General features: G+C 42.1%; 1 protein-coding gene across 1 annotated transcript in view; it reads right to left on the bottom strand.

Moving 5' to 3' along the window:
* The window catches only part of hmcn1 (hemicentin 1), a 276,985-nt gene that overhangs the window by 5,959 nt on the left and 244,148 nt on the right, over nucleotides 1–26,878 (bottom strand). The window contains exons 88-105 of the mRNA XM_034179597.1: nucleotides 21,180–21,350; nucleotides 20,915–21,085; nucleotides 19,549–19,719; nucleotides 19,117–19,287; nucleotides 18,859–19,029; nucleotides 17,536–17,706; nucleotides 17,306–17,452; nucleotides 17,024–17,161; nucleotides 14,275–14,396; nucleotides 13,752–13,989; nucleotides 13,224–13,286; nucleotides 12,532–12,651; nucleotides 11,850–11,984; nucleotides 11,613–11,726; nucleotides 8,866–8,991; nucleotides 8,659–8,787; nucleotides 602–958; nucleotides 371–490 (exon numbers count right to left, since the gene is read on the bottom strand). Of these exons, the coding sequence (XP_034035488.1) occupies nucleotides 371–490; nucleotides 602–958; nucleotides 8,659–8,787; nucleotides 8,866–8,991; nucleotides 11,613–11,726; nucleotides 11,850–11,984; nucleotides 12,532–12,651; nucleotides 13,224–13,286; nucleotides 13,752–13,989; nucleotides 14,275–14,396; nucleotides 17,024–17,161; nucleotides 17,306–17,452; nucleotides 17,536–17,706; nucleotides 18,859–19,029; nucleotides 19,117–19,287; nucleotides 19,549–19,719; nucleotides 20,915–21,085; nucleotides 21,180–21,350 (2,835 nt within the window). The remainder of the gene's footprint in view (nucleotides 1–370; nucleotides 491–601; nucleotides 959–8,658; nucleotides 8,788–8,865; nucleotides 8,992–11,612; nucleotides 11,727–11,849; nucleotides 11,985–12,531; nucleotides 12,652–13,223; nucleotides 13,287–13,751; nucleotides 13,990–14,274; nucleotides 14,397–17,023; nucleotides 17,162–17,305; nucleotides 17,453–17,535; nucleotides 17,707–18,858; nucleotides 19,030–19,116; nucleotides 19,288–19,548; nucleotides 19,720–20,914; nucleotides 21,086–21,179; nucleotides 21,351–26,878) is intronic.

Here is a 26,878-nt window from a genome sequence, read left to right as displayed (position 1 = left end):
GAATGTTACACAACAGATCAGAGGAAGAGTACACTCCCAATCCAAAACAAAGATAACAGGAAAATGTCAAGATTAAACAGAACTGTTGGTTCTTGACTGAGGTATAAACTAAGTGTATGTGTTCCTTTGTATTAATTTTCGATAGTTAATGTGATTGTTACTGCCAGATTTCACCTAAATAACTGGAAGTGGTGGAAACTTTCATTGGACAAACAAATGTCAAATCCAAAAAAGGTTTGCTAGTGAATCATGTTTTTAACAATTCAACATGTCCAAGTAGTGGAGCATAACATGAACACATCAGTTGGCTGATTCTTTACATTTCCCAAAGTTTGAAGTGCACTGATATGTGGACACAGACATTTCTCACCTTGACACGTCTTGCTGTTGGTCATGAGGCGATAACCAGAAGGACAGAGGCACCTGTGACTCCCCGGTGTGTTCACACACTCGTGCTGGCAGATGTCTCTCACCTCACACTCGTTTATGTCTGTTGATGTCACACACACAGAATAACGTGGACAGATGTTATAGGACCAGACTCCATGTTGAACTGTCCAGCCTCTCCCTCATCTAAACCCTGCCTGACCTCCATAGTTACCTAAGCAGCGGCCTCCCCTGGCCTCAAACCCCTGCTGACATGCGAGGAAGCCCTGCCGCTTAGCCTCTCTACGGCTACGCGCTCTATTTCGCCCCCTTGTGGTGGCTGAGTGGGAGTGGTAGCTCTGAGAGGCCAAGTTGTGGTAGTGGTGATGGTAGGAGCTCCGCTCCGTAGAGGACTGTGACGTCCGGTAGCCGTACGAGTAAGTCTCGTAGCTGTGGAGCCTCTCCAGCCCAGCGCAGGATTTACCATCTCCCAGCAGGTGGTGCCCCAGCGGGCAGGTGCATTCGAAGCTGCCGGGAGTGTTGATGCAGCGGTGGGCGCAGGGCTGCGGAAGCCGCTCGCACTCATTTATGTCTGCCCTCAGTGCAAAGAAAGACCAGCACCAGAAAAGGATGAAGAGATTAGTTTAAAGAAAAACTTATATTTGGTTGGAAAAGAAAGGATTGAGAAAGCAAAGGCCATGACAGTTAAGGGGGGAATGGGGGGGAAAAGGGACATATGAATTACCTCACTGTACAAAACATAAGACAGCTTTATTGAGACATTTGACTTATTTGGGCTTGAAAATACAAACATGCAAAATTTTGTCTCTCATTGTCGATAAGTGATTTGATGATGACTTTTGTCAAGTCTGAATCTCATTTTTTTTGTTTATTAGAGGGAACAACATGGAATAACTGCCCTCACCAATGGCAGATATTTGACAGACAGACCTCAGCGTCCACTGTTAATGATGTCACAAAAGGAATGTGTGCCATTACAAAGCAATGCCAGGAAGTAGCCAGACCCAAACAGGAAGGCCACAGGTTGAAAAGTGAAAGGAAGACAGTAGTCAACAGTGAGCTGGTGCTGGTCTTACTGTTGTGGATTTCCCTTTGTCTCTTGTCCTTTCTTAGTCTTTCTCAAATCTGAAACAATGAGCTTCATAGGACCTGATAACATGCAGCAGATCCATTTCTGCAACCAGTACAGTCACTTGCCCAGTTCCGGATCACTGCTGTAGTATTTGCCCCGCCGTTTCTCATAATCAGCACGAATAAGGTAATACTTGGTACCAATGGAAAGATTGATGTTTTGTCTACAAACGACCAGAAGCTCGACCGGATCCAGCCATCCTTGTGATCAGAAGAGGAATCAAAACATCCGGGCAAAGTGATCCATTTCTGGCAAATGTTTGCACCACACATAATGTGGCTTCACACTTTACGTAGAAGGGCTACACCATCCAGACTTTTTCAGCGAGATAACATCCAAATAGCCAATACAACAATACACAATTAAAGGACATTCAGTTGCATTATGGCTCCGTATAGCGGAACTTTAAAAAAGGTGATCCGGAACTGGGCAACCGTCTGTATCATGGGTTAGGCAGAGATCTGTTGCAGGGGTTTTAGTAAGGTGAGGGAAAAAAAAGCAAGAGAGAGATACAATGTTGCAGATGAATTTCTGGAGTTTAGAAAGGCACGAAAGCAAAGAGAGTTCCTAAGCTGATGCGTGAAGGAAGCCCTGGCATGTGCAGAGCAGCGGTGCTTCATGTATTACACTTGCATAACATGCCAGTATTACTTCATAAAAGTCTCAGTCGACATCCATCTATCTGATTTAGGTGTAAATTCTGCCTGTACTGATTTATAGAAATTTATGGAAGATTTCCAAGTCTTATGTTTGTTTAAGTCCAGCAGTCACATGTACAGTCTGAATGAGTGGAAGCTTAAATTCAGTACGTCATGTATTCTACAGCTGTACGCCAATATTTCCTAAGCATCAGGAGTATGAAAATACAAGGGGTATAAATCATGCATGACACAGCCAATGTTGCGAGATTGGGTGGCTTCGTAGCTAGGTGGGGTACTGATGATTGCCATATTTTCCAGACTGTGTCACACCTTTTTAACTTGTTTGGCTAGTCCTGTGACTTATGTTCTTAAAAAAATACTGCATTTTCATCTACAGGTGACAAGCTGCTCCTTTATACTGATCTGAATGACACTGATCCACACTCTGGAATAGAAGGTGGTGGTAATGCAGCATTATGCTGGATGCCAATCACCGTAAAAGAAAGAGAAAAAGAAGCTCTGAATGAGGATGACATGCTGGGTCTTAGAGAACAAGTGAAATTAATAAAGCATGCTCTCAAACTGAGAGATCCCCACCTTTAATAAAGAGAGGTAATAACCTTCATACTACTTGGCACTCCAGTTGTTTGCACTTTGTGGGACCACCATAGAACAATAATGAGGATGGTTAGACTAAGGTACAGCTAACCATATTTTAAAAATGTCTAATCACTTAAAAAAAAGTTGATTACTTTTAGTGTGGCCAACATGCACATTTTGCTCCTTGATATTTGTTTCTGATTAGTGGTGACAAGATGCAGTTTATAGTCTTTTTTGTGCTTTTTAAAATAATATTAATTAGCCCAATAGCTTCTGCTTGCTAATGTGGGTTTGCATTGCAAATAAATAATGCACCAATTAAATACATTTTGGATCTTGCTACCTGAAGCAGTAGCACTATGTTTCAAAAAATAAATGTGACTTGTAGGCCAATGTGATCCCCTTCTCCCTTCACAGGCAGGGTAACTAATATTCTGGTATGACATATGTTGTTGTTGTTGGCAGCTTCCTCGCTTGCGAGGATAGTGGGAAGGCCTTTTTTTTTTTCTTTTTTTTTTTTTCTACAAGCCCTCTGGTGGCTGAGAAGTCCGATGCGGGATGCACAAGACCTGTTACACTTGGGGCAAATGAACACTTGAGTAGGCTGGGCTTGTGCTGCTGCCCGCTCTTTCTGTCTATAACGCTTCTGGCGTGAGGCCTCACTTCTTTCTGCCTGGCGGATTTGATGCTGGAACGCCAGCTGAGGCTATCTGTAGCTAGATGCTGCCATGACTGATGCTGAATGCCTGCAAGGGAGAGCTGTTTCTTCAGCTGGTCCTTATAGCGCTTTTTGGGGGCCCCTTGGTTTCATCTCCCTTCCTTGAGCTCGCCAAAGAGAATTAATTTCGGCATGCGTGTATCATCCATCCTGGCTATGTGACCTGCCCAACGAAGCTGTTGTTTGAGTATAATAGACTCCATGCTGGGCAATTTGGCTCTGGTAAGGATGTCCTCATTTGAGACGTAGTCCTGCCACTTGATCCCGAAAATGTTTCGGAGACAACGCTAATGAAAGCGTTCCAGTAATCTGATCTGCTGGCGATACAGAACCCAGGTTTCAGCTCCATACAGGAGGGTAGGGACCACAATGGCTCTGTAGACCTGCACTTTTGTGGAAAGGCGCAGTGCATGATTCTGCCAGACTTTCTTTGAGAGTCGACCAAAAGAACTGCTGGCCTTGGCAAGGTGACTGTCTAGGTCCTTGGCAACAGATGCGTCGTTTGAGATAACACTACCGAGATACGTGAAGTGCTCTACTGCATTCAGGCTGGTACCCTCGATGTTGATTTGGGGTGGGGTATATGCTGTATGGGGGACCGGTTGATATAGCACTTCTGTCTTTCTCAGGCTGATGGTGAGGCCGAAGGCTCTTGCTGCTTCAGCAAAACAGTTGACAATGTGCTGCAAGGCTTGCTCCGTATGGGCGATGAGGGCGCAGTCATCTGCGAAGAGCAGCTCCATGATTAGCTGTTCTGTGATCTTAGTGTGGGACAGAAGGCGCCGCAAGTTAAACAGACTTCCGTCGGTTCTGAAGCGGATATAGATGCCGTCTGTCAAGTCTTCTTTGGCCTCACGAAGCATCATGCTGAAGAAGATGGAGAACAGAGTGGGCGCGAAGATGCAACCTTGTTTGACGCCATTTGAGATGGGGAAGCTGCCGGACAGAGTCCTGTTGTACTTCACTTGTCCCATCTGGCCTTCATGCAGCTGGCGGATGATGGTGAGGAGCTTTGGAGGGCAGCCAAGGTGTGCAAGAATCTTCCACAAACCCTCACGACTGACCGTGTCAAAAGTCTTGGTTAGGTCTATGAAGGCTGCATAAAGGGCCATGTTCTGTTCTCTGCAATTCTCCTGGATCTGTCTCAGGACGAAGAGCATGTCGGTGGTTTCCCTGTTGGCCCGAAATCCGCACAGACTCTCTGGAGTATTTTCATGCACTATGGTAGGGATAAGCCTGTTGAGCAGCACTCGAGCCAAAATCTTACCTGCTATTGAGAGGAGAGTGATGCCCCGGTAATTAGAACAGTCGGATTTGTCGCCCTTGTTCTTGTACAGGGAGACAATGACCGCATCCCGAAGGTCATGTGGAACCATTTCCTTTTCCCAGCAACTGGAGAAGAGAATCTCAAGCTTGTCGAGGACTGCCTCACCTCCATTTAGTACACCTCTGCTGGGATGCCATCTATGCCAGGAGACTTCCCTGGATTCAGCTGCGTGGTGGCCTTTCGGATCTCTTCAAGTGTTGGGGGGTCATCAAGTTCCCATTTCACCTCCACCTGGGGAATCTTCTCGATTGATGACTCTTGCACAGTGCGCTTGTCACTGAAGAGGTTTTCAAAGTGTTCTGACCAACGTTGCATAATGGTTTCCTTGTCCGTCAGAAGGGTGGAGCCATCTGAGGAGCGCAGGGGTGCTTGCACTTGATATGCTGGCCCATGGATGGTCTTAAGGGCTTCATAAAAGGAGCACATGTCTCCGGCATCGGCATGTTGTTGTGTCTTCTCCGCAAAAGCTAGCCACCAGTCGTTCTGCAGTATGCGGAGCTTGCTTTGCAGTGTGGAGCAGGCATTTCTGTAAGCTGTCTTGGCAGAGTGGTCATCAGGTTTAGCTAAAAAAGTCTTGTGGCATGCACGTTTCTTTTCTAGTAGTTTCTGGATCTGTGCATCAGACTCATCAAACCAGTCTTTATTTTTCCTGGCTGAGAAGCCCACTACTTCTGCTGCTGTCTCCTGAAGGATGGTCTTTAATCTCATCCACTGTTGTTCAGGGTCGTCAGGCAGGCCCTCTTCTCCACCCAGTCTCTCTAGTTTGGCCTGGAACTCCATTTTTGTGTCTATGTCTTGCAGCTTGTGGACTTGTAGCTTCTTAAACTGTGGGCCTTTCTTCTTAGGAGGGTGCTTGAAAGTGAAAGCAATCTTGGAACGGACCAAGCGATGATCCGTATAGCAATCCGCGCTAGGCATCACCCTGGTATGTAGTACGTCTCTTCTATCACGCTGCCGCGTCAGAACGTAGTCCAGAAGGTGCCAGTGTTTGGAGCGTGGGTGTCTCCAGGTTGCTTTGAATCTCTCTTTCTGTTGGAACAGGCTGTTTGTGATCATCAAGTCATGTGCAGAGCAGAACTCCAGCAGCAGGCGGCCACTGTCATTACAGTTGCCTATGCCATGTTTCCCTAGCACGTCCTTCCATACATCAGAGTCGCGGCCCACTCTGGCATTGAAATCTCCCATGATGAGGAGCTTGTCCTGGGTGTCGACGCGCTGTAGAAGGTTGTGCAGATCACTATAGAAAGCCTCCTTAACTCCGATGTCGGCCTGCATGGTTGGGGCATATACACTAACAATAGTGGCAAAATCCTTGTTGTTGATGGGGAGCCGGAGTGACATGAGTCGGTCAGAATGTCCAACTGGCAAACTGTGTAACCTATGTGCTATGGCACTCTTAATCATGAACCCGACCCCTGAGAGTCGACGATCTTCTTTAGCCTTCCCTGACCAGAACAGTGTGTAGGCTGTACCTTCCTCGGTGAGTGACCCTTGGTCTGCAAAGCGCACCTCGCAGCAATGTCTATGTCAAGCCTTGCTAGCTCTTTGGCGACTAAGGCTGAGCGTCTTCAAGGACGAGCGCTATTGTCTGAGTCCATCATTGTGCGTACATTCCAGCACGCAATTTTCAGGTTCTTTGTTTTTCTTTTCGCACCATGTGTAGTGATGCCTGTTGGCAGCGGTGAGCCAACCGGGTCTAGTGAGACAAGCCATGTTTAGACCACCTTTTCTAGGTCTGTCTCCATGTTGAGCAAGCAGGGCTATCCCTAAACAGGGCTGCTTGGTCACCCAGGGCCCTGCCAAATGATGCTGTTGTCTCGGGTCAGCAATCAAACGACCATAGCTCCTGAGCCGCCTGCATGCAGGATCGAGACTGCAGCTCCCAGTGCCATCATGCACCTGCTGTTTTCACCTCATCCCATCGCTGCAGGGCTTTCCTTCCCGCCTGCGCTCGTTGCTTAAAGTGGGGATGAGCTTGCGCACACCAATTCCACTCTTTAGGCAAGGTGGCACTCCACAGTGGCACAGACAAGCTGAGACGGCTGTGGCGACCACCAGGCTGTAGGTTTTACATCAGAGTGACCTTCTCCTAGCCTCTGGCTAAAGAACCTTCCTCGGAGGCACGGGGGCAGTAACCCAGGCTGGGGGTTTAACATCAGGGTTTTCCTTCCCCTAGGTGGACCGCCTTAACAGGGCTAATGAGTCCCATCTACCCACTGCTATAACCCAGTCAGCTGGGAGGCTCGTGATGGCAGGAGCGCCTAGATCCTGTATAGGTCATGGACCTACCACTGCCATAATGAAATATAGTCCACAAAAAAGGCACAGTGGCATGGAAATAGCATTGTGGGAGTAGATAAAATTTGGTGCGTTTTCCACCTTCAGTCTTATGAATCTGTGGGTGTCATATTTGGTTCTAAAGAAGGCTGGTGTATTGACATACAAATAGGTGGCAGTGTGCACCATAAGGAAATTATTTTGAAGTTGCATGACCACTAAAGTATGAATACTATTTGAGTACTGTCCCTTTAATGAAGTTCAACGCATCTCCTCCAACACACACACTTCAAACATGTTTCTCTTCTAAACTGTAATCTTTAATTGCTGCACTTTTGTGTCAAACATTTACTTTGTGCTTTCAAACACAGTAGTTTGGGCACCCTTGGGCTGTATGGAAACTGAGGATTTTGTTCATTTATTTATGTTGTGTGTGATTTTTTTTTAAGGGAGTAGAATTCTCAGGTACATGTTGCCAGAAGGAACATTGCAGACTTGAGCCTAGATTTGATCTCTCTTGTCACAAAGTTCTCTCTTACATTCTACCATGAAGCCATGTAATAGGTGATGCAACAGACAAATATTGCACTATGCACAATCTCCAATCACAGCCACAGAAGCCTGTAACATCTTCAGGGTTATCATGAGCATCTTGGTGGCTTCCCTCACTCGTCTGTTTCTTGCAGTCACTCAGTTTTAGAGAACAGCTTTCTACAGACGTTTACCATACAGTGCCGTACTGTTTGCATTTTTTAAAAAGGTCCTATGAATGATTCCCCCTGCAAATAGATGTCACACATGTGCCAAAATTCACAATGTAAACAATGCTTCCCTCCTTGGCCACTCCTCCTCCCGCCTCCCCCTCCCATTTTATTAAAATAGGCATCTGTATTTATGTATTCCATAATTTTGAGTTTGTAATTTTTATTTAATTCAAAACATGCTGGATAGATTTGTTTTCACTGAGTTAAAAGCGCATAATTTTAGACATTTTAATATGGGAAAGCTTTGATTTAAAAAAAATGTAAAAGCCCACAAACACCTAAACGTTTGCATACTATTTTGCAGACATAAATAATTTCAAATGGGAATTAGTCTATTGTTAGTGGAATTTTGTCACTGGATCACAGAATCAGATGGGTCACGGGATCAGTTGGAGCAGGACCAGGTGGGAAAATATCAATCTGCATTTATTTGGAGGTTCGTCTTTTAGTTTTGCTAATGCCATTATGCCACCATCACGTACAGATGGCCGCAGATGTAATGAGTTCAAATGAATTCACCTGTTTGATCACGAGAGATATATAAAAGAGAAGCAACAAAGATGACTGAAAGAACCTGAAGTACCTCAACCTCAGTCATGACAGGTGCCATTTTGCCTTGGACATCTCTTTTTGAGGTATACTGGCACATTTTTGCCAAATACTCTGAAGTAAGCAGCATTATTCATTAACAAGTGGAAGCATCGCTGCCTGACCAGTCAATTCAGATAATAAATAAATGGTAAAAAAAGCCCATGTGCTCAACTCTTTTGACGAGGAGATGACAGTGTATAAAATATAAGAGGCATACGCACCAGCACATGGTTGTCCCATTCCTTGTGTCCGGTAGCCATGTGGACACGTACAGTGGTAGCTCCCTCTGGTGTTCTCACAGATCTGGTTGTATCTGCACTGATGGGTGCCGTCTCTGCACTCATTGATGTCTGCAGAACGACAAAGACAAGCAATATATCAGAGAGCAAAAACTTGTTTTTTTTTCATTGCAGTGAGGTGATGCTCACCTACACAGGTTTCATTGGAACCTTTGGTCATACCACTGGGGCACAGGTCAATACAGGTGTAACCACCCCGTGTGTTTTTACACTGCTGGTCTGATCGACAGACACGCTGTCTGCACTCATTTATATCTGTGGAGACGAGACAGAAGAGGGGTGCAAAACCTCTAAAACAAAATTAAGCATTCTTTACAAAACAGCTCTTAAAGGTCTGCCACTAGATGTCAGACTAGCTGTACATTTCAGGACATAAACAAAGGTCAACTTCCCCCAACATACATTCTAAGCAGAACAAATCTCAGTTGGAAAAGCCAGACGTATGTGGATTTTAGTCCAACCAAATTCTTGGTCAGAGGAATATTTAGCCTCTGAATTTGATTTTTGGACATATTTCTGAAAAGTGGCTGGCGTCTGAAAAGTTTTGCAGTGGGTACTGATGTCTCTTTATAAAAGTGGGTAGTGGCGATGTTTTATGGAGTGGAACTTGCATACAATAAATGTGCACGTGAGGCCAGATCCAGACCTTTATTTAACAAACTGTGCGTCAAACAGGTTATAAATGCTGTTATATGAACAAAATCTAGTATGTGTGAAAGCACAAAAGAAACTGTATTCATCAAACAGATGGACGCTGGTCGTGAGCACCTCAGTAAGTATCAGCTGTTGATAAAACCCACATGTTCTAAAGCACCTGCTTGTGCATGTTCATGGTCATTTGCATTCAGAAATGCAGTCAGTTAGCCATATATGGTAACAAAACATGCTTGTTTTCCTCCCAGGAATAATGGGCAACAGAGCGAAGAAAACTAACTTTAATGAAATGGGAATCAAGGTGCTTGTGTGTGGGCACAGCAGGGATGAAAAATATAAAAAAAACTAGAGCTCTTGCTGAAATTGTATCTCTATTAACGGTCACTGTCCACCAGATGGAGGCATTTCTCCATGTCAAGAACCTTGGGACACAACAACGACCAACCTGTTGCTTATAGTAGTAGATGAATAAATGCACCACTCATTGATGATGATCCATCCACCAGTAGTTTTGAACCCAACCATTTGTAACAACCATTCACTCATAGTGTCATGTTGCTCCTTAATTTAGACATTAAACCCACTTATGGACATAATTTTAACAAACTTTAAGAAGATTTAACATGCTCACCACAACAACTAGCATAAAACCTTTCACTTTCCAGAATAAGTAGACAATTATTAATCTTTACATTTGTCGCAGAATCATTTGTGTCCTTGTGATGTCACCACCTTGATGTCTTTATTAAGATCAAAGCTCTCCAAATGAAATACAAACAGAGAAAATAATGTGGGTCCATTTTAAATATAAGATTAAACGAGGGAAACTGTTTGCTTCCTGCCTTGTAGCAGCAGGCAGAGATTGAGGTGCCTGTTGATTGTAAAGGTTTTATTTATTTATTTATTTTATCAAAATTCATTGCTCATTACATATATGACCTGTTGTATTGAGGTTTGGGAAAATACATATAAAACTACAAATAAAATAAAATATACTAATCCAATATTTTTGTTGCCAAGAAAGCTATAAGAATTATCTGTAACAAATCATATTGTGAGCCAATGACTCCATATTTGACTGTTTAAATATTTTAAAATTCTGGGACTTGGTTGATGACATCACAATGGAAATTGTATATGTATAAAGTTAAAAATAAACTGTTGCCACAACATGTCCAGGATCTGTTTAAACTGAGGTGCTCCAGTTATAATTTAATTTGAGAGGAATATTATTTTTTTGGGAAATTAACGATCTGGACTACTGCAAAAAGTCACTGTGTTTCTATTAAAAGTGTTAACATCTGGAATAACTGTCCTGACGATATTAAATTACTTGGTATTTTAGTTGGTTTTAAAAGGCTTTACAAGAATGATAAAATTGCTTGTTATAGTTTGAAGACTTAGCTTTATCAATTTTGTTATTGTTTTTGGGCTTGTGTGTTGTGCACCATTGTTTGTCTGGCTGTGTTTTGAAATTCATTTCATTGATTAATTTTGCACGGTTTTTTTTGGTATTTGTCACCGTGTGTGTATATGTATATGTGTGTCTGTGTGTATACATGTATTTATGTATCTGTGTTTCTGTGTGCATGTTTGTGTATATGTGTGTATACAATTCTTATTTTTATAGTATAAGGGGTGGGTATTTATAAGCTTCTGCCCACACCCTTTCGGCCACACGGGTACTTTGTTGAGTTGTTTTGTTATGAGTTTTTGTTCCTGTTTATTTGTGTGGCAAATAAATAAATTCATTCATTCATACAAAAATAATGAGGTCAAAATCTGTCTTCTGTAGATTTCGACAACAATGAGGTTAACGGTGTGACAGCAGCATCGCTTTCTAGTTATAGTTTAGCTGTTCTACCACTACATGCTGTGCGCACACATGGTCAGAGCTGTGTGTATATTTACACAAACAAGACGATGTGGCACCGCCAGCAGAAGCCAACATTTCAAGAAAAGTTTTCAATAATTAGAACTGCAATAAATTAAACATTATTGTAGTCACAAGATCAGTTGTGATGATGTGCAAAGATTAGCAATGTGATACACTTGTTCAAGCTGAAACGTGACAAAAACACATATGACTAAATTACCAGACAAAAGTAAAAGTAGGATTTTACAGTGACTGCAAAGCAGTAGGCGTGAAGCTGTGATTGAATTCACATTATTTGTTACTGGTGTTTGTAGGGTCTACGTTCACTGTAATATCAATGTGTCACCTATACAGCGTCTGTTCCTCAGCTGGTACCCCGGCTCACAGGCGCAGCGATAGCTGCCGATTGTGTTCAGACACTGTTGATTGCAGGGGTTGGACTCCTGACACTCATTTACATCTGAGCAACCAACAACGACAACAGTGAAAGGTTACGTGTCAGCAGCCTTTAGCCACATGTAGAAACAGCAAGAAACACTAAAATCACTCATTCCCAGCTGTCAAGGAAAGCCTGTCCTTGTACCTGCGCAACTGAGACCATCTGATGTTCTTCTGAAGCCCCGTCCACAGCGCATAAGGCATCGATAAGATCCAATGGTGTTCTCACAGTCCTGTCCGTCACTGCACATGACCCCACCCAATGAGCACTCGTCAATATCTGAGACAAGGAATAGAGAAAAGGAGAAGCTGGCTTGGATCAAAGAAAACTCATTCAGTGTTGACTTGGATCCATATCATGGGGCGGATCCTTCCTTTGATCTTTGGATCTTTGATCCAATTAATGTGATCCTGTTTGCTGAGCTTAGATCCTTACTGCAGATTGCTTTGATCCTGCACTCGTAAAGGCCGATATAATATATATTAGGATCAAAGATGGATAGTTAGGATTAAAAAAAAAAATCAAGACCAAAGGCCAACAATTCCAGCTGACCAAGATGAAAAGTCAGAATAACACATCAGGACCAAAAATCTGGATCAAAAGTAAATGTTCCAAATTTCATAATTATCTATCCATAGGTGGTCCAGATCCAGGTCATGATCTGGAACTGGAGGTCAAACATATTTCTAGATAGGGGTGTTCCACTAGAATGGACCAAGGATTGGAATTTGATTTTGGGGCTGAAATTAAATTAAAGGGCACTGTAGGCAACTGGGGTAGTTTGAGGTCTGTAAGTGCTGCTGTGGGTGAAACCACGTGATTGTACCCTGACAGGTGCGACCGTCAGCGGAGATGGCAAGACCTCGGGGACAGGAGCAGTAGTAGGTGCCTATGGTGTTGTGGCAGGTGTGAGAACAAGGGTTCCCCTCCTCACACTCATTCTCATCTGCAGAACAAAAATAATGCAAAAAACAACAATAATATAAAATCACATTCACAAAGTTCACATAATGATACTTAAAGATTAATTTTCCAAAACAGATACCATCAAAGTAGCTTGAAAGCACAATTGTGAGCTCGACCGCGTTGCTGTTTTGGTTATTGTTGTAGACATTTCAATGGAAATGATAACATTCCGATCACTTAAGTTTTGAGTATATTCACCAGACTGGAGAAACTGTTGCATGTGTAGTGTAGAAGTAAAGATAGCAATGTTTGACCAGTGACGTGTAGAAATAATGTCATTTGATTGGCTGTTTGATTAAGAATGTCACGGAACAGTCAGAAGCCACTGCACTTACACTCACGTTAGTTAATTTGTTAGAAAAGTCAAGTGTCTAAGTTTTCCTTTTGTAATATTAAGTTCTTAAGTAACCACACAAAAAGAAGAATTCTGGATTCCAGGCTTTTATTTTGACGTTTGGTTGAGTGCAAAGAACTTTGAGGTCCTAAGCTAATGAGTCAGCATTGCTGCACTCACAGTTATTCTTCAGCATTCTGTTGAAAATAAAATGTTACCTGCACAATGAGGCCCAGCAGACACCAGACTGAAACCCTGTGGACACTGATTACTGCGCTCACCTGCAATCACACCAACATTTAAGCTTTCAATTTACAATATTAAGATCGACAAATGCCAGAAAAAAGTGACAGAGCAACATGAAAGTCAGTTTAGTGCCTCTCTCACACACAGTTAATATCACTGTACATCCACCAAAGAAGTTATATTGGTTTACTCAAATTAATTACCAACTGATTTTAATAAAATTTGAGGAAAGACTCAGAATAGACATTGTGGTGATCCAGACCGTTGAATTAAATGATAACTTCATTCAAGAAATAATAATGAATCTCAACTTAATGTTAATTAAAAACAGGCACATGTAATCTATTGACATCTATGAACATGTACAATTTAGAACATTTCTGAAAAACGATCAAGATCCAGTAGATCCAAAAACATAGTTTGAAGCGACTGATTTTTAGTGACCTTGTAAGAGCTGTACAGAAAAGTCTTAACACAAACACTGGAATCAGGATCCTCACCCTTGGCGATTGTGGCGTGGATGGTATACTCCAAGACCTCCTCCAGGGGGAAGTAGTGAGCACTGATGGCCGTGCCATGCAGCACCTGCACCAGGTAGGGCATTTTACCCTTTGACAGGTCGTAGGAGATGGTGTGGTTCCAAGAGTAGGGCACACTGTCCCTGTTGATGCTGAACATTCGAGTGGACAGAGCGTACAGCTGTCCCATCCCAATCTGGATGTAGTCCTCTGTGTAGTCCTGAGGTCAATGCAACAAATATTTTCTACACTTTAAAGCAGTGGTATTCAAAGTCACTCCACAAAGGACCAAGAGGGTGCAGATTTTCTTTGCAGCCACTGACTCCAGCAGGTGATTTCTCTGATTAACATCACTTTAAGCAGATTTGATAAGTTCATCAGTGAAATCACCTGCTGGAGCTAGTAGGCTCATACAGATAGATAAATTCCAATTTTTAACTTTTTCATTTTATAATATTCATGATTTCACCTACAAATAGGCATTAAATTGGTGAAAATGTTGAACCTTGATATTGATGTTTGCATGTGACGGTAGCTGCAGTACGTGACCGTTCACTACGATGTCCAATAACAACACTCCATCTGAGTCCAGGCCTCGGGCGATTTGAGTCATTTTCAGAATTTCACCTTAAAAACACACAGTTACATCACAGAACTGGTCAGGTTTTTGAACTGCTTCAAAGAATGAAAGCCAGAAAACAAAAACAAAACCAGAAACTTTTATATTTATGAATGTTACAGAATGGAAACGTTGATTTGAAATAATGTAACCCCCTAATAATGTGTATTTGTTGTATTTGTTTGACACATTAAAATATTTTATGCTTGCAGTCACTCGCTGCTGAGTTCACTCCCTGGCTTTCTGTGAGCGTCATGCACGTCTGAAGTTATTGTACTTGGCCCCACAAATCTTAGAAACATGGTGTCTAACCAGATCCTTACTCTGGATGGCATTACCCTGACCTCTAGTAATACTGTGAGAAATCTTGGAGTCATTTTTGATCAGGATATGTCATTCAAAGCGCATATTAAACAAATATGTAGGACTGCTTTTTTGCATTTACGCAATATCTCTAAAATCAGAAAGGTCTTGTCTCAGAGTGATGCTGAAAAACTAATTCATGCATTTATTTCCTCTAGGCTGGACTATTGTAATTCATTATTATCAGGTTGTCCTAAAAGTTCCCTAAAAAGCCTTCAGTTAATTCAAAATGCTGCAGCTAGAGTACTGACGGGGACTAGAAGGAGAGAGCATATCTCACCCATATTGGCCTCTCTTCATTGGCTTCCTGTTAATTCTAGAATAGAATTTAAAATTCTTCTTCTTACTTATAAGGTTTTGAATAATCAGGTCCCATCTTATGTTAGGGACCTCGTAGTACCATATCACCCCAATAGAGCGCTTCGCTCTCAGACTGCAGGCTTACTTGTAGTTCCTATGGTTTGTAAGAGTAGAATGGGAGGCAGAGCCTTCAGCTTTCAGGCTCCTCTCCTGTGGAACCAGCTCCCAATTCAGATCAGGGAGACAGACACCCTCTCTACTTTTAAGATTAGGCTTAAAACTTTCCTTTTTGCTAAAGCTTATAGTTAGGGCTGGATCAGGTGACCCTGAACCATCCCTTAGTTATGCTGCTATAGACGTAGACTGCTGGGGGGTTCCCATGATGCACTGTTTCTTTCTCTTTTTGCTCTGTATGCACCACTCTGCATTTAATCATTAGTGATCGATCTCTGCTCCCCTCCACAGCATGTCTTTTTCCTGGTTCGCTCCCTCAGCCCCAACCAGTCCCAGCAGAAGACTGCCCCTCCCTGAGCCTGGTTCTGCTGGAGGTTTCTTCCTGTTAAAAGGGAGTTTTTCCTTCCCACTGTAGCCAAGTGCTTGCTCACAGGGGGTCGTTTTGACCGTTGGGGTTTTACATAATTATTGTATGGCCTTGCCTTACAATATAAAGCGCCTTGGGGCGACTGTTTGTTGTGATTTGGCGCTATATAAAAAAAATTGATTGATTGATTGATTGATCTTGGAGAGAAATCTACCAGCAGCAGGTGATGAAACTGTGGTGTTGTTTTGCTGTTTCCTACCAGTGGAAGTAAATATTGCACTACATAGAATAACTGATGGTCTTTGGCTATGTAAAGAAAACTAAATTTGGAAATAGTTAGCTAGGTCCAAACCGTGTACCCAGCATAGCCTAGCTTGTTAACTGCTGCATTAGCAGTAGACTACAGAGTAAAGTATAGCCTATAGCAGTAGACATTTTTATATCGTCTGACAGATGCATACTGGTAATTTACGTAGTCTTTCATGGAATGTTTTGAAGTGATATTTCATTTCATGCTAACCGGTTTAAGATAGACCAGCTAGCTGAATGGATAAAGAGCTGGTGTGTCAATATGTAGACTTTGGTTTGAATCCCGCTCACACTATCTGTCTGTGTCTTTGGACAAGACGTTAAATCTACATTGTCTCAGGCCACCCAGCTGTAAATGGGTACTGGACTTTCCTGAGGAAGTAACCTGCGTTGGACTGGTATCACGTCCAGAGGTAGACGTAGACTCTCATCCACTTGACGCTATGGAATCAACAGGCCTCAGAGCCTATATAGGTTTAAGGTGGAGCCCAAAACTGGGAACTTTGTAATACAGATTCTTCTTAGAATAAATCAGTTATTTATTTCTTAAGCTGACTGAAGCCTTGCATTAAACACATTTATAAGCATCATAACAGGATTTGACAGAATGGACAAATTTACAATTTTAGCATTCTACAAGTCACAATCATTTAATAAGAATGTACTTTTTGTCAAACCAGATTTTTAGGATAGAAAGTACCATGTTCCCTTTTTAGGAGCCACGTAGCTAAGGTGGAAAAGTGACAAAAATAAAACCTTCATATGAAAAGTTCAGTTTTAAAATTAAGTTACCACCTACAAGTGGATTGACTCAGGGTGTAATTCACTGTCAGCAGTTGAAGCATTTGTTTTTAAAGTATAAGAATCACAGATCAATAGATGTACAGAGAGATGTAGAGTTATAGACAGAACTTTTTTTTTCCTTCTTCAGTAGATCAACAGAATATCAAGTTTGTAATGCCATTCTTATTCCAACAAAAATAAAATGGAACCCCCCTCCTCCCTGTTTAATTTAAAAACCCTTCAAACTTAATTTTTCACCAAATTTTAAAAATAAAGAAGAAAATCATTCTGTGAGACAGGGTGGTTTTCTCGAGCACTGAGTTCTTTTCTAGTTCTTACCTGTGGCAAACTCCACCTGCGTCTCTCGTCTGAAGACGCCACCTGTTAGCGTGTAGCCATTGACGGCCTCACCAACTTCCTTTGCGGTGGTCCAGTAGACAGGGTTCAGGATGGAGATGAGCTTCCTCATTGCAGGACCTTGTATCAAAAGGCAGGAGAACCAGGTGTTCAATTTTATTTAGACATATGAGGCTTGATGGCAATGTTTAAGGAGCATAGTGGCCACATGCTGGCAGGGCTGAAGTAGACGCTGTGCATGTTGTGATGGTTTTAAAAGCTGACCTAATGTCCTGGGGATGTTTGAGATTGTGGCCTGGATGATTCTGGCACCAGATCTGCCATCTGAGATGGTTGCATTGAGGACAGCGACACCAAACTCGATATCATTGATGTTCCCTGTGATGCTACCTCGTGCCTTATTGGGCCCACCTGGAAAGAGAACATTTATTTGAGTGTTAAATGTCCTTTAAAAGCTGCATCATGATTTACTGTAGATGCAGGGGGAGCCTTACCTGGGCAGGCTTGAATCTTACACCTGGACAGCTGGGAGGAGTCTCCTGGACATGGCCGACCTCCATCACCAGGAGACGGGCTATTACAGAGCCGCACCCGAGTTCTCTCGCCGCTCCCACAGGAGGTGGAGCATTCGCCCCATGGTTGCCATGGTCCCCAGTTAGCATCAACTACAATGATACATCAAACAAACATCTCCTTTTAGTGTATTATTGCCATTGTTAAATTATGAACTACCTCACATACTTGAAGATAAAACACATTCTATTTGTTTTCTTCCCTCAGAAACAACCGAAACATGATTCTTCCCCTTATAACAACCAGTACTTAATGCCAATACCAAAATTCATAAACACCAAGTAAAACCTTGAGAGGAAATCAAGTTAAAGGAGTCATGTTGTGCAAAATTGGTTTTAGCTGCTTTTAACAATCACATATTTTTGAAGTTTCATGCTAGACATAGTTAAACTCCAGCAATTCTACAACTGTAGAATGTACATGCAGGAATTCACCTGCTTTGAGGAAAAATGCAGGTCTGAAACGGTTCATTTTTGAGTTCTGTTTTTACACTGTGAACCACACACTGAGATGTGATGCGCTCTGTGTGAGACCATGTTGAAGCTTTGTTTTGTGGCTACAAACTTTTACACACTTTTTTTTTTAGCAGCCAACAATTATGTTCTATGTAAAGATTTAGTTGCTTAACGGTGCACTGTGCAGAGAAGGAAGCACTCCCTCTGTGCTTTGAGCTTTTCCATCCCTCATTTATCTTGTCAGCCAGATTGTGTGTGCACGTCTACTGTGTGAAATTTCAGCGTGTGCATGCTCCTGGCATTCTGCCGTGTGAAAGCAATGTCCCTCTCCACAGTTATAAAGAGGCACCTCTGTACTCACTGTATTGCTGTTGGGTTTTTTTTTCCAAGATGGCACATGGCCGCTACGTTCCAGAAATATGATGTATGTTGTAAACTCACTGTTTCATGTTTAAACACAGGATAAAAATGACTCTGACCACGAATATGGTCAGACCCCCAAAGAGAGCTGCTAGGACTCTTAACAGGCTCCAACTGCTCTTCCTTCTGCTCAGTGTGGAGGGGACATGATTAAGGAGTAGTGGTGGAGGAGAGAAGCTTTATATACATAGTGTTTGTGGTACTAATGCAACATCTAGTGCCAAAATAATTCATAGAAGCCTTGTTGATTATAACTTGACCATTTTAATAAAACAGCAACAACAGGTTGTATTACTTGATGGTTTTTGCAGCCACTTCACTTGTTATTTTTATTGTATATTTTTGTTCTTATTGCTGAAATATACTTACCAGGGCAGCTGGCTGTGCTGCATCTCTGTATTTGTGTGTCTGCGCCTGCACATGCTCTCCCACCATTGGCTGGTCTGGGGTTGTCACATGTCCTGTAGCGCCTCATCTGGCCTCCATTACATGTCTTGCTGCAGCTGCCCCAGCTATTCCATGGACCCCAGTTACCACTGACTGACAAAACAAAAGGGCAACATATCAGAAGATGAGCGACTAAAAGATTGGCATGTAAACGTCACACATGTGGCATGTAAGACTCACTGGGGCAGGGGTCACTGTTACAGAAGTCAACGTGCACATCATTTCCCTCACAGGGCCAGCCGCCATGCTGAGGGTTAGGGCTGGCACAGAGGCGTGTCCTCTGTCTGGTACCACCCCCACAGGAGACACTGCAGGCTCCCCAGCTCATCCATGCTGACCACCTCCCATCCACTAGAGGGCATTAGAGGGCATTGTTTTCTTAGTATTGTGTAACTGTCACACCCAGAAGAAAAGGATATTTGCTTTAATGTTGTAACAAGTTAATGCAAGTGTCAAGTGTTGACTTCATATTCTGCCATTTCATTATATTATTTTGCATCACTGTATGATTTCACTTTCATGCTGCCTTGCCTAGGTGCCACTTCTGAGAAGTTATTTTTACTTATTAATTATTATAATTATTACGTACAGTAGAATTCACAGTGCTCTCACCGGGACATGGCCTGTCCTTGCACACTTGTGTCTGTGCATCTGTACCCTCACACTGCACACCATCAAATGCTGGAGGGGGGTTGTTGCACAGCCGGATTCTGGACTGCATTCCCTGACCACAGGTCTCACTGCATGTGCTCCATGGGAGCCAAGACCCCCAGTTTCCTGCAACTGCAACATTACATACAGGTTGACATTTTTGCACAAGAGTCAAGCCAAGTGAAATCTGGAATAAAAGTGAATGCACAGGCTGTGTGTGTTGACAGTTGCAAACAGTGTTGTAGTGTCTTGATGCTTAGTGTTCGCTTTAATGCACTGTAAGCCCCCCCCCGCCCTTCAGGTCTTGCTGTTGGTTGCCTTGGCCTTCAGGGTTCAACGCCTTGATTATCTCAAGAAAATTCAAAGATTTTTCAACGTAATTTTGCTATTTTCAAGTACAATTTAAGTTCCAAACAGCATGTAAAATACAGAATGTTAACTAGAAACTGCTGTTCTTGAAGTTACTTTATTAACATACATGTTATTGACATAAAAGACTATGTTCTTGGTCTCATTTTATATGATCCATTTTCACATTTTTTTTTCTTTATTTATGCCTTGGCCTTGAGTGATAAAGCCTTGACTTGAGGTTTTTGGCATCAAATCCTTGACCTTGGTTTTTCGGCGTTAAAGCCTTGGATTGAGACCTTTGGTGTCAAAGCCTTGGCTTGAGCCTTTTGGGGTCAAAGGCATCAAAGCCTTGGTTTAAGTTTTTTGGTGTCCAGGCCTTGGCTTGACCCTGTGGGATCAAAGCTTTGACCTAGGCCTTGAAAAGGGATGAGACTTGAGAACCAGTTCTAGCTGAGAACAGTTGAATCAAAGTTTTTCATTCAGCAGGAATCATATGTCTTTAGACATTATCAATTCCGCTTATCAATGCAGCCATGTTTTTCTGACAGTTCGGCATTGTAAAAACAAATGTGTCATAACAGATGTGATATCATAATGCAAAAGTCTGGATTTAGCAACTAAGAAAACAGCTACATTATTGCTGAAAACCTATGTGGATCTTCATTTTTCCACAATTAAAATGAATCAGGACTCAATAAGGGAATCGGATCAATAATCATAATCAGTGATGGCATTGATATCAGTAAAGTCTCAACAATTCCCATCCCTAGCCTTGAGTAGTCAAGGCCTTGGCCTAGCCCTTGAGGAGTCTAAACCAAAACCTTGAAGGCTTGGGACTTAACAACAGTGGCTGAAAAACTGAGAAAATGATTTTTAATTTTTAAGACAGGTATGCACCAACATGTGAATATTAGACATGTAAGAGTTCTAAATGTTTTCAAACCTTGTTTTTAGACATGTATACCTAGTGGCTCACCTGGACACAGTCTAACGCTGCACATGATGATCTCTACTGCCTTTCCCTCGCACTGCCTCCCTCCATGCAGAGCTGGTGGGTTAATGCAGGTCCGGACTCTGGTTCTATTGCCCTCACCACAGGTGCGTGAACACTGTTCCCACAGAGACCATTCTGACCACCTACCATCCACTGCGCAAAGGTAAAACATATAGCGTTTACCAAAATCTAAAAATGATAAAAGAACAGGCCAAATCCTCTCTCAGATTCTGCAATCTATCCTCACCTGGACAAGGCTTTCCCTGACAGACACGTGTCTCTGATTCTGATCCTGTACAGTGATGCCCTCCATTGGCAGGTAGAGGATTGTTACATTGTCTCATCCTCTTCTGGGTCCCAGCACCGCAGGACACACTGCAGGGATGCCATTCCATCCACTCTGAATACACCCCATGGACTGAAAAACAAATTAGATTGTGGGTATTGTAGCTATGCCCTGCGATAGACTGGTGTCCTGTCCAGGGTGTACCCTGCCTCACAACCTAAGACTGCTGGAATGGGCTAATTGGAGTAATTGGGTATCGAAAATGGATGGCTATTGTAGATATTTTGCTGCCGATTGCAACTCATTGTAGGACTGAAGCCAACTGAAAAACACCTGAGCAGCAGGGCTCTTCCAGAAGCCCAGAGGTGCAACTCCTGTATATAACACAGTATAATATCACATCATGGACCATATCAGGATTTGTAAGAGTTGTAATCTGATTTGGATAACATGGTAGAATGACTGAGGATCAGGTAAAAAGAACAAGAGTGCTCTAAGAGCATAATAACCTCCACTGGTAAATGCTGCTTTGGTACAAGTGCTTGATATATTCTGATAACATTTCAAGGACTTGTACCAAATTTCATGAACTTCATCCTACATATGTGAGGAGTTGATTTCAGAATGCACGCACAACTCATAAAACTGGCAGTGTTTAGGTTTGTTAATCGAAGGCCATATCTCTGCCAATCAATCAATCAATCAATCAATCAATTTTTTTATATAGCGCCAAATCACAACAAACAGTTGCCCCAAGGCGCTTTATATTGTAAGGCAAGGCCATACAATAATTATGTAAAACCCCAACGGTCAAAACGACCCCCTGTGAGCAAGCACTTGGCTACAGTGGGAAGGAAAAACTCCCTTTTAACAGGAAGAAACCTCCAGCAGAACCAGGCTCAGGGAGGGGCAGTCTTCTGCTGGGACTGGTTGGGGCTGAGGGAGAGAACCAGGAAAAAGACATGCTGTGGAGGGGAGCAGAGATCGATCACTAATGATTAAATGCAGAGTGGTGCATACAGAGCAAAAAGAGAAAGAAACAGTGCATCATGGGAACCCCCCAGCAGTCTACGTCTATAGCAGCATAACTAAGGGATGGTTCAGGGTCACCTGATCCAGCCCTAACTATAAGCTTTAGCAAAAAGGAAAGTTTTAAGCCTAATCTTAAAAGTAGAGAGGGTGTCTGTCTCCCTGATCTGAATTGGGAGCTGGTTCCACAGGAGAGGAGCCTGAAAGCTGAAGGCTCTGCCTCCCATTCTACTCTTACAAACCATAGGAACTACAAGTAAGCCTGCAGTCTGAGAGCGAAGCGCTCTATTGGGGTGATATGGTACTACGAGGTCCCTAACATAAGATGGGACCTGATTATTCAAAACCTTATAAGTAAGAAGAAGAATTTTAAATTCTATTCTAGAATTAACAGGAAGCCAATGAAGAGAGGCCAATATGGGTGAGATATGCTCTCTCCTTCTAGTCCCCGTCAGTACTCTAGCTGCAGCATTTTGAATTAACTGAAGGCTTTTTAGGGAACTTTTAGGACAACCTGATAATAATGAATTACAATAGTCCAGCCTAGAGGAAATAAATGCATGAATTAGTTTTTCAGCATCACTCTGAGACAAGACCTTTCTGATTTTAGAGATATTGCGTAAATGCAAAAAAGCAGTCCTACATATTTGTTTAATATGCGCTTTGAATGACATATCCTGATCAAAAATGACTCCAAGATTTCTCACAGTATTACTAGAGGTCAGGGTAATGCCATCCAGAGTAAGGATCTGGTTAGACACCATGTTTCTAAGATTTGTGGGGCCAAGTACAATAACTTCAGTTTTATCTGAGTTTAAAAGCAGGAAATTAGAGGTCATCCATGTCTTTATGTCTGTAAGACAATCCTGCAGTTTAGCTAATTGGTGTGTGTCCTCTGGCTTCATGGATAGATAAAGCTGGGTATCATCATTAGTTACTTCATCCAAACCATCAACATGTTTATTAGACCCCATTCCTGCCAGGCTGCTCAAGGAAGTCCTACCATTATTTAATGCTTCAATCTTAAATATGATCAATCTATCTTTGTTAGTTGGTTATGTACCACAGGCCTTTAAGGTGGCAGTAATTAAACCATTACTTAAAAAGCCATCACTTGACCCAGCTATCTTAGCTAATTATAGGCCAATCTCCAACCTTCCTTTTCTCTCAAAGATTCTTGAGAGGGTAGTTGTAAAACAGCTAACTGATCACCTGCAGAGGAATGGTCTATTTGAAGAGTTTCAGTCAGGTTTTAGAATTCATCATAGTACAGAAACAGCATTAGTGAAGGTTACAAATGATCTTCTTATGGCTTCGGACAGTGGACTTATCTCTGTGCTTGTTCTGTTGGACCTCAGTGCTGCTTTTGATACTGTTGACCATAAAATTTTATTACAGAGATTAGAGCATGTCATAGGTATTAAAGGCACTGCGCTGCGGTGGTTTGAATCATATTTGTCTAATAGATTACAGTTTGTTCATGTAAATGGGGAATCTTCTTCACAGACTAAAGTTAATTATGGAGTTCCACAAGGTTCTGTGCTAGGACCAATTTTATTCACTTTATACATGCTTCCCTTAGGCAGTATTATTAGACGGTATTGCTTAAATTTTCATTGTTACGCAGATGATACCCAGCTTTATCTATCCATGAAGCCAGAGGATACACACCAATTAGCTAAACTGCAGGATTGTCTTACAGACATAAAGACATGGATGACCTCTAATTTCCTGCTTTTAAACTCAGATAAAACTGAAGTTATTGTACTTGGCCCCACAAATCTTAGAAGCATGGTGTCTAACCAGATCGTTACTCTGGATGGCATTTCCCTGATCTCTAGTAATACTGTGAGAAATCTTGGAGTCATTTTTGATCAGGATATGTCATTCAAAGCGCATATTAAACAAATATGTAGGACTGCCTTTTTGCATTTACGCAATATCTCTAAAATCAGAAAGGTCTTGTCTCAGAGTGATGCTGAAAAACTAATTCATGCATTTATTTCCTCTAGGCTGGACTATTGTAATTCATTATTATCAGGTTGTCCTAAAAGTTCCCTAAAAAGCCTTCAGTTGGTTCAGAATGCTGCAGCTAGAGTACTGACGGGGACTAGCAGGAGAGAGCATATCTCACCCGCGTTGGCCTCTCTTCATTGGCTTCCTGTTAATTCTAGAATAGAATTTAAAATTCTTCTTCTTACTTATAAGGTTTTGAATAATCAGGTCCCATCTTATCTTAGGGACCTCGTAGTACCATATTACCCCATTAGAGCGCTTCGCTCTCAGACTGCGGGCTTACTTGTAGTTCCTAGGGTTTGTAAGAGTAGAATGGGAGGCAGAGCCTTCAGCTTTCAGGCTCCTCTCCTGTGGAACCAGCTCCCAATTCAGATCAGGGAGACAGATACCCTCTCTACTTTTAAGATTAGGCTTAAAACTTTCCTTTTCGCTAAGGCTTATAGTTAGGGCTGGATCGGGTGACCCTGGACCATCCCTTGGTTATGCTGCTTTAGACGTAGATTGTGGGGGGGTTCCCATGATGCACTGTTTCTTTCTCTTTTGCTCCGTATGCATCACTCTGCATTTAATCATTAGTGATCGATCTCTGCCCCCCTTCACGGCATGTCTTTTTCCTGTTTTTTTCCCTCAGCCCCAACCAGTCTCAGCAGAAGACTGCCCCTCCCTGAGCCTGGTTCTGCTGGAGGTTTCTTCCTGTTAAAAGGGAGTTTTTCCTTCCCACTGTGGCCAAGTGCTTGCTCATAGGGGGTCGTTTTGACCGTTGGGGTTTTTCATAATTATTGTATGGCCTTGCCTTACAATATGGAGCGCCTTGGGGCAACTGTTTGTTGTGATTTGGCGCTATATAAGAAGAAAGTTGATTGATTGATTGATCTGCGTAACAATGAAAATTTAAGCAATACCGTCTAATAATACTGCCTAAGGGAAGCATGTATAAAGTGAATAAAATTGGTCCTAGCACAGAACCTTGTGGAACTCCATAATTAACTTTAGTCTGTGAAGAAGATTCCCCATTTACATGAACAAATTGTAATCTATTAGACAAATATGATTCAAACCACCGCAGCGCAGTGCCTTTAATACCTATGGCATGCTCTAATCTCTGTAATAAAATTTTATGGTCAACAGTATCAAAAGCAGCACTGAGGTCTAACAGAACAAGCACAGAGATGAGTCCACTGTCTGAGGCCATAAGAAGATCATTTGTAACCTTCACTAATGCTGTTTCTGTACTATGATGAATTCTAAAACCTGACTGAAACTCTTCAAATAGACCATTCCTCTGCAGATGATCAGTTAGCTGTTTTACAACTACCCTTTCAAGAATTTATGAGAGAAAAGGAAGGTTGGAGATTGGCCTATAATTAGCTAAGATAGCTGGGTCAAGTGATGGCTTTTTAAGTAATGGTTTAATTACTGCCACCTTAAAAGCCTCAGGTACATAGCCAACTAACAAAGATAGATTGATCATATTTAAGATCAAAGCATTAAATAATGGTAGGGCTTCCTTGAGCAGCCTGGTAGGAATGGGGTCTAATAAACATGTTGATGGTTTGGATGAAGTAACTAATGAAAATAACTCAGACAGAACAATCGGCGAGAAAGAGTCTAACCAAATACCGGCATCACTGAAAGCAGCCAAAGATAACGATACGTCTTTGGGATGGTTATGAGTAATTTTTTCTCTAATAGTTAAAATTTTGTTAGCAAAGAAAGTCATTACTAGTTAAAGTTAATGGAATACTCAGCTCAATAGAGCTCTGACTCTTTGTCAGCCTGGCTACAGTGCTGAAAAGAAACCTGGGGTTGTTCTTATTTTCTTCAATTAGTGATGAGTAGAAAGATGTCCTAGCTTTACGGAGGGCTTTTTTATAGAGCAACAGACTCTTTTTCCAGGCTAAGTGAAGATCTTCTAAATTAGTGAGACGCCATTTCCTCTCCAACTTACGGGTTATCTGCTTTAAGCTACGAGTTTGTGAGTTATACCACGGAGTCAGACACTTCTGATTTAAAGATCTCTTTTTCAGAGGAGCTACAGCATCCAAAGTTGTCTTCAATGAGGATGTAAAACTATTGACGAGATACTCTATCTCACTTACAGAGTTTAGGTAGCTACTCTGCACTGTGTTGGTATATGGCATTAGAGAACATAAAGAAGGAATCATATCCTTAAACCTAGTTACAGCGCTTTCTGAAAGATTTCTAGTGTAATGAAACTTATTCCCCACTGCTGGGTAGTCCATCAGAGTAAATGTAAATGTTATTAAGAAATGATTAGACAGAAGGGAGTTTTCAGGGAATACTGTTAAGTCTTCTATTTCCATACCATAAGTCAGAACAAGATCTAAGATATGATTAAAGTGGTGGGTGGACTCATTTACTTTTTGAGCAAAGCCAATAGAGTCTAATAATAGATTAAATGCAGTGTTGAGGCTGTCATTCTCAGCATCTGTGTGGATGTTAAAATCGCCCACTATAATTAACTTATCTGAGCTAAGCACTAAGTCAGACAAAAGGTCTGAAAATTCACAGAGAAACTCACAGTAACGACCAGGTGGACGATAGATAATAACAAATAAAACTGGTTTTTGGGACTTCCAATTTGGATGGACAAG

Source organism: Thalassophryne amazonica, chromosome 10 (assembly GCF_902500255.1).
Source record: "Thalassophryne amazonica chromosome 10, fThaAma1.1, whole genome shotgun sequence".
NCBI classification, from domain to species: Eukaryota; Metazoa; Chordata; class Actinopteri; order Batrachoidiformes; family Batrachoididae; genus Thalassophryne; species Thalassophryne amazonica.
This window is presented reverse-complemented; position numbering and strand designations above follow the sequence as displayed.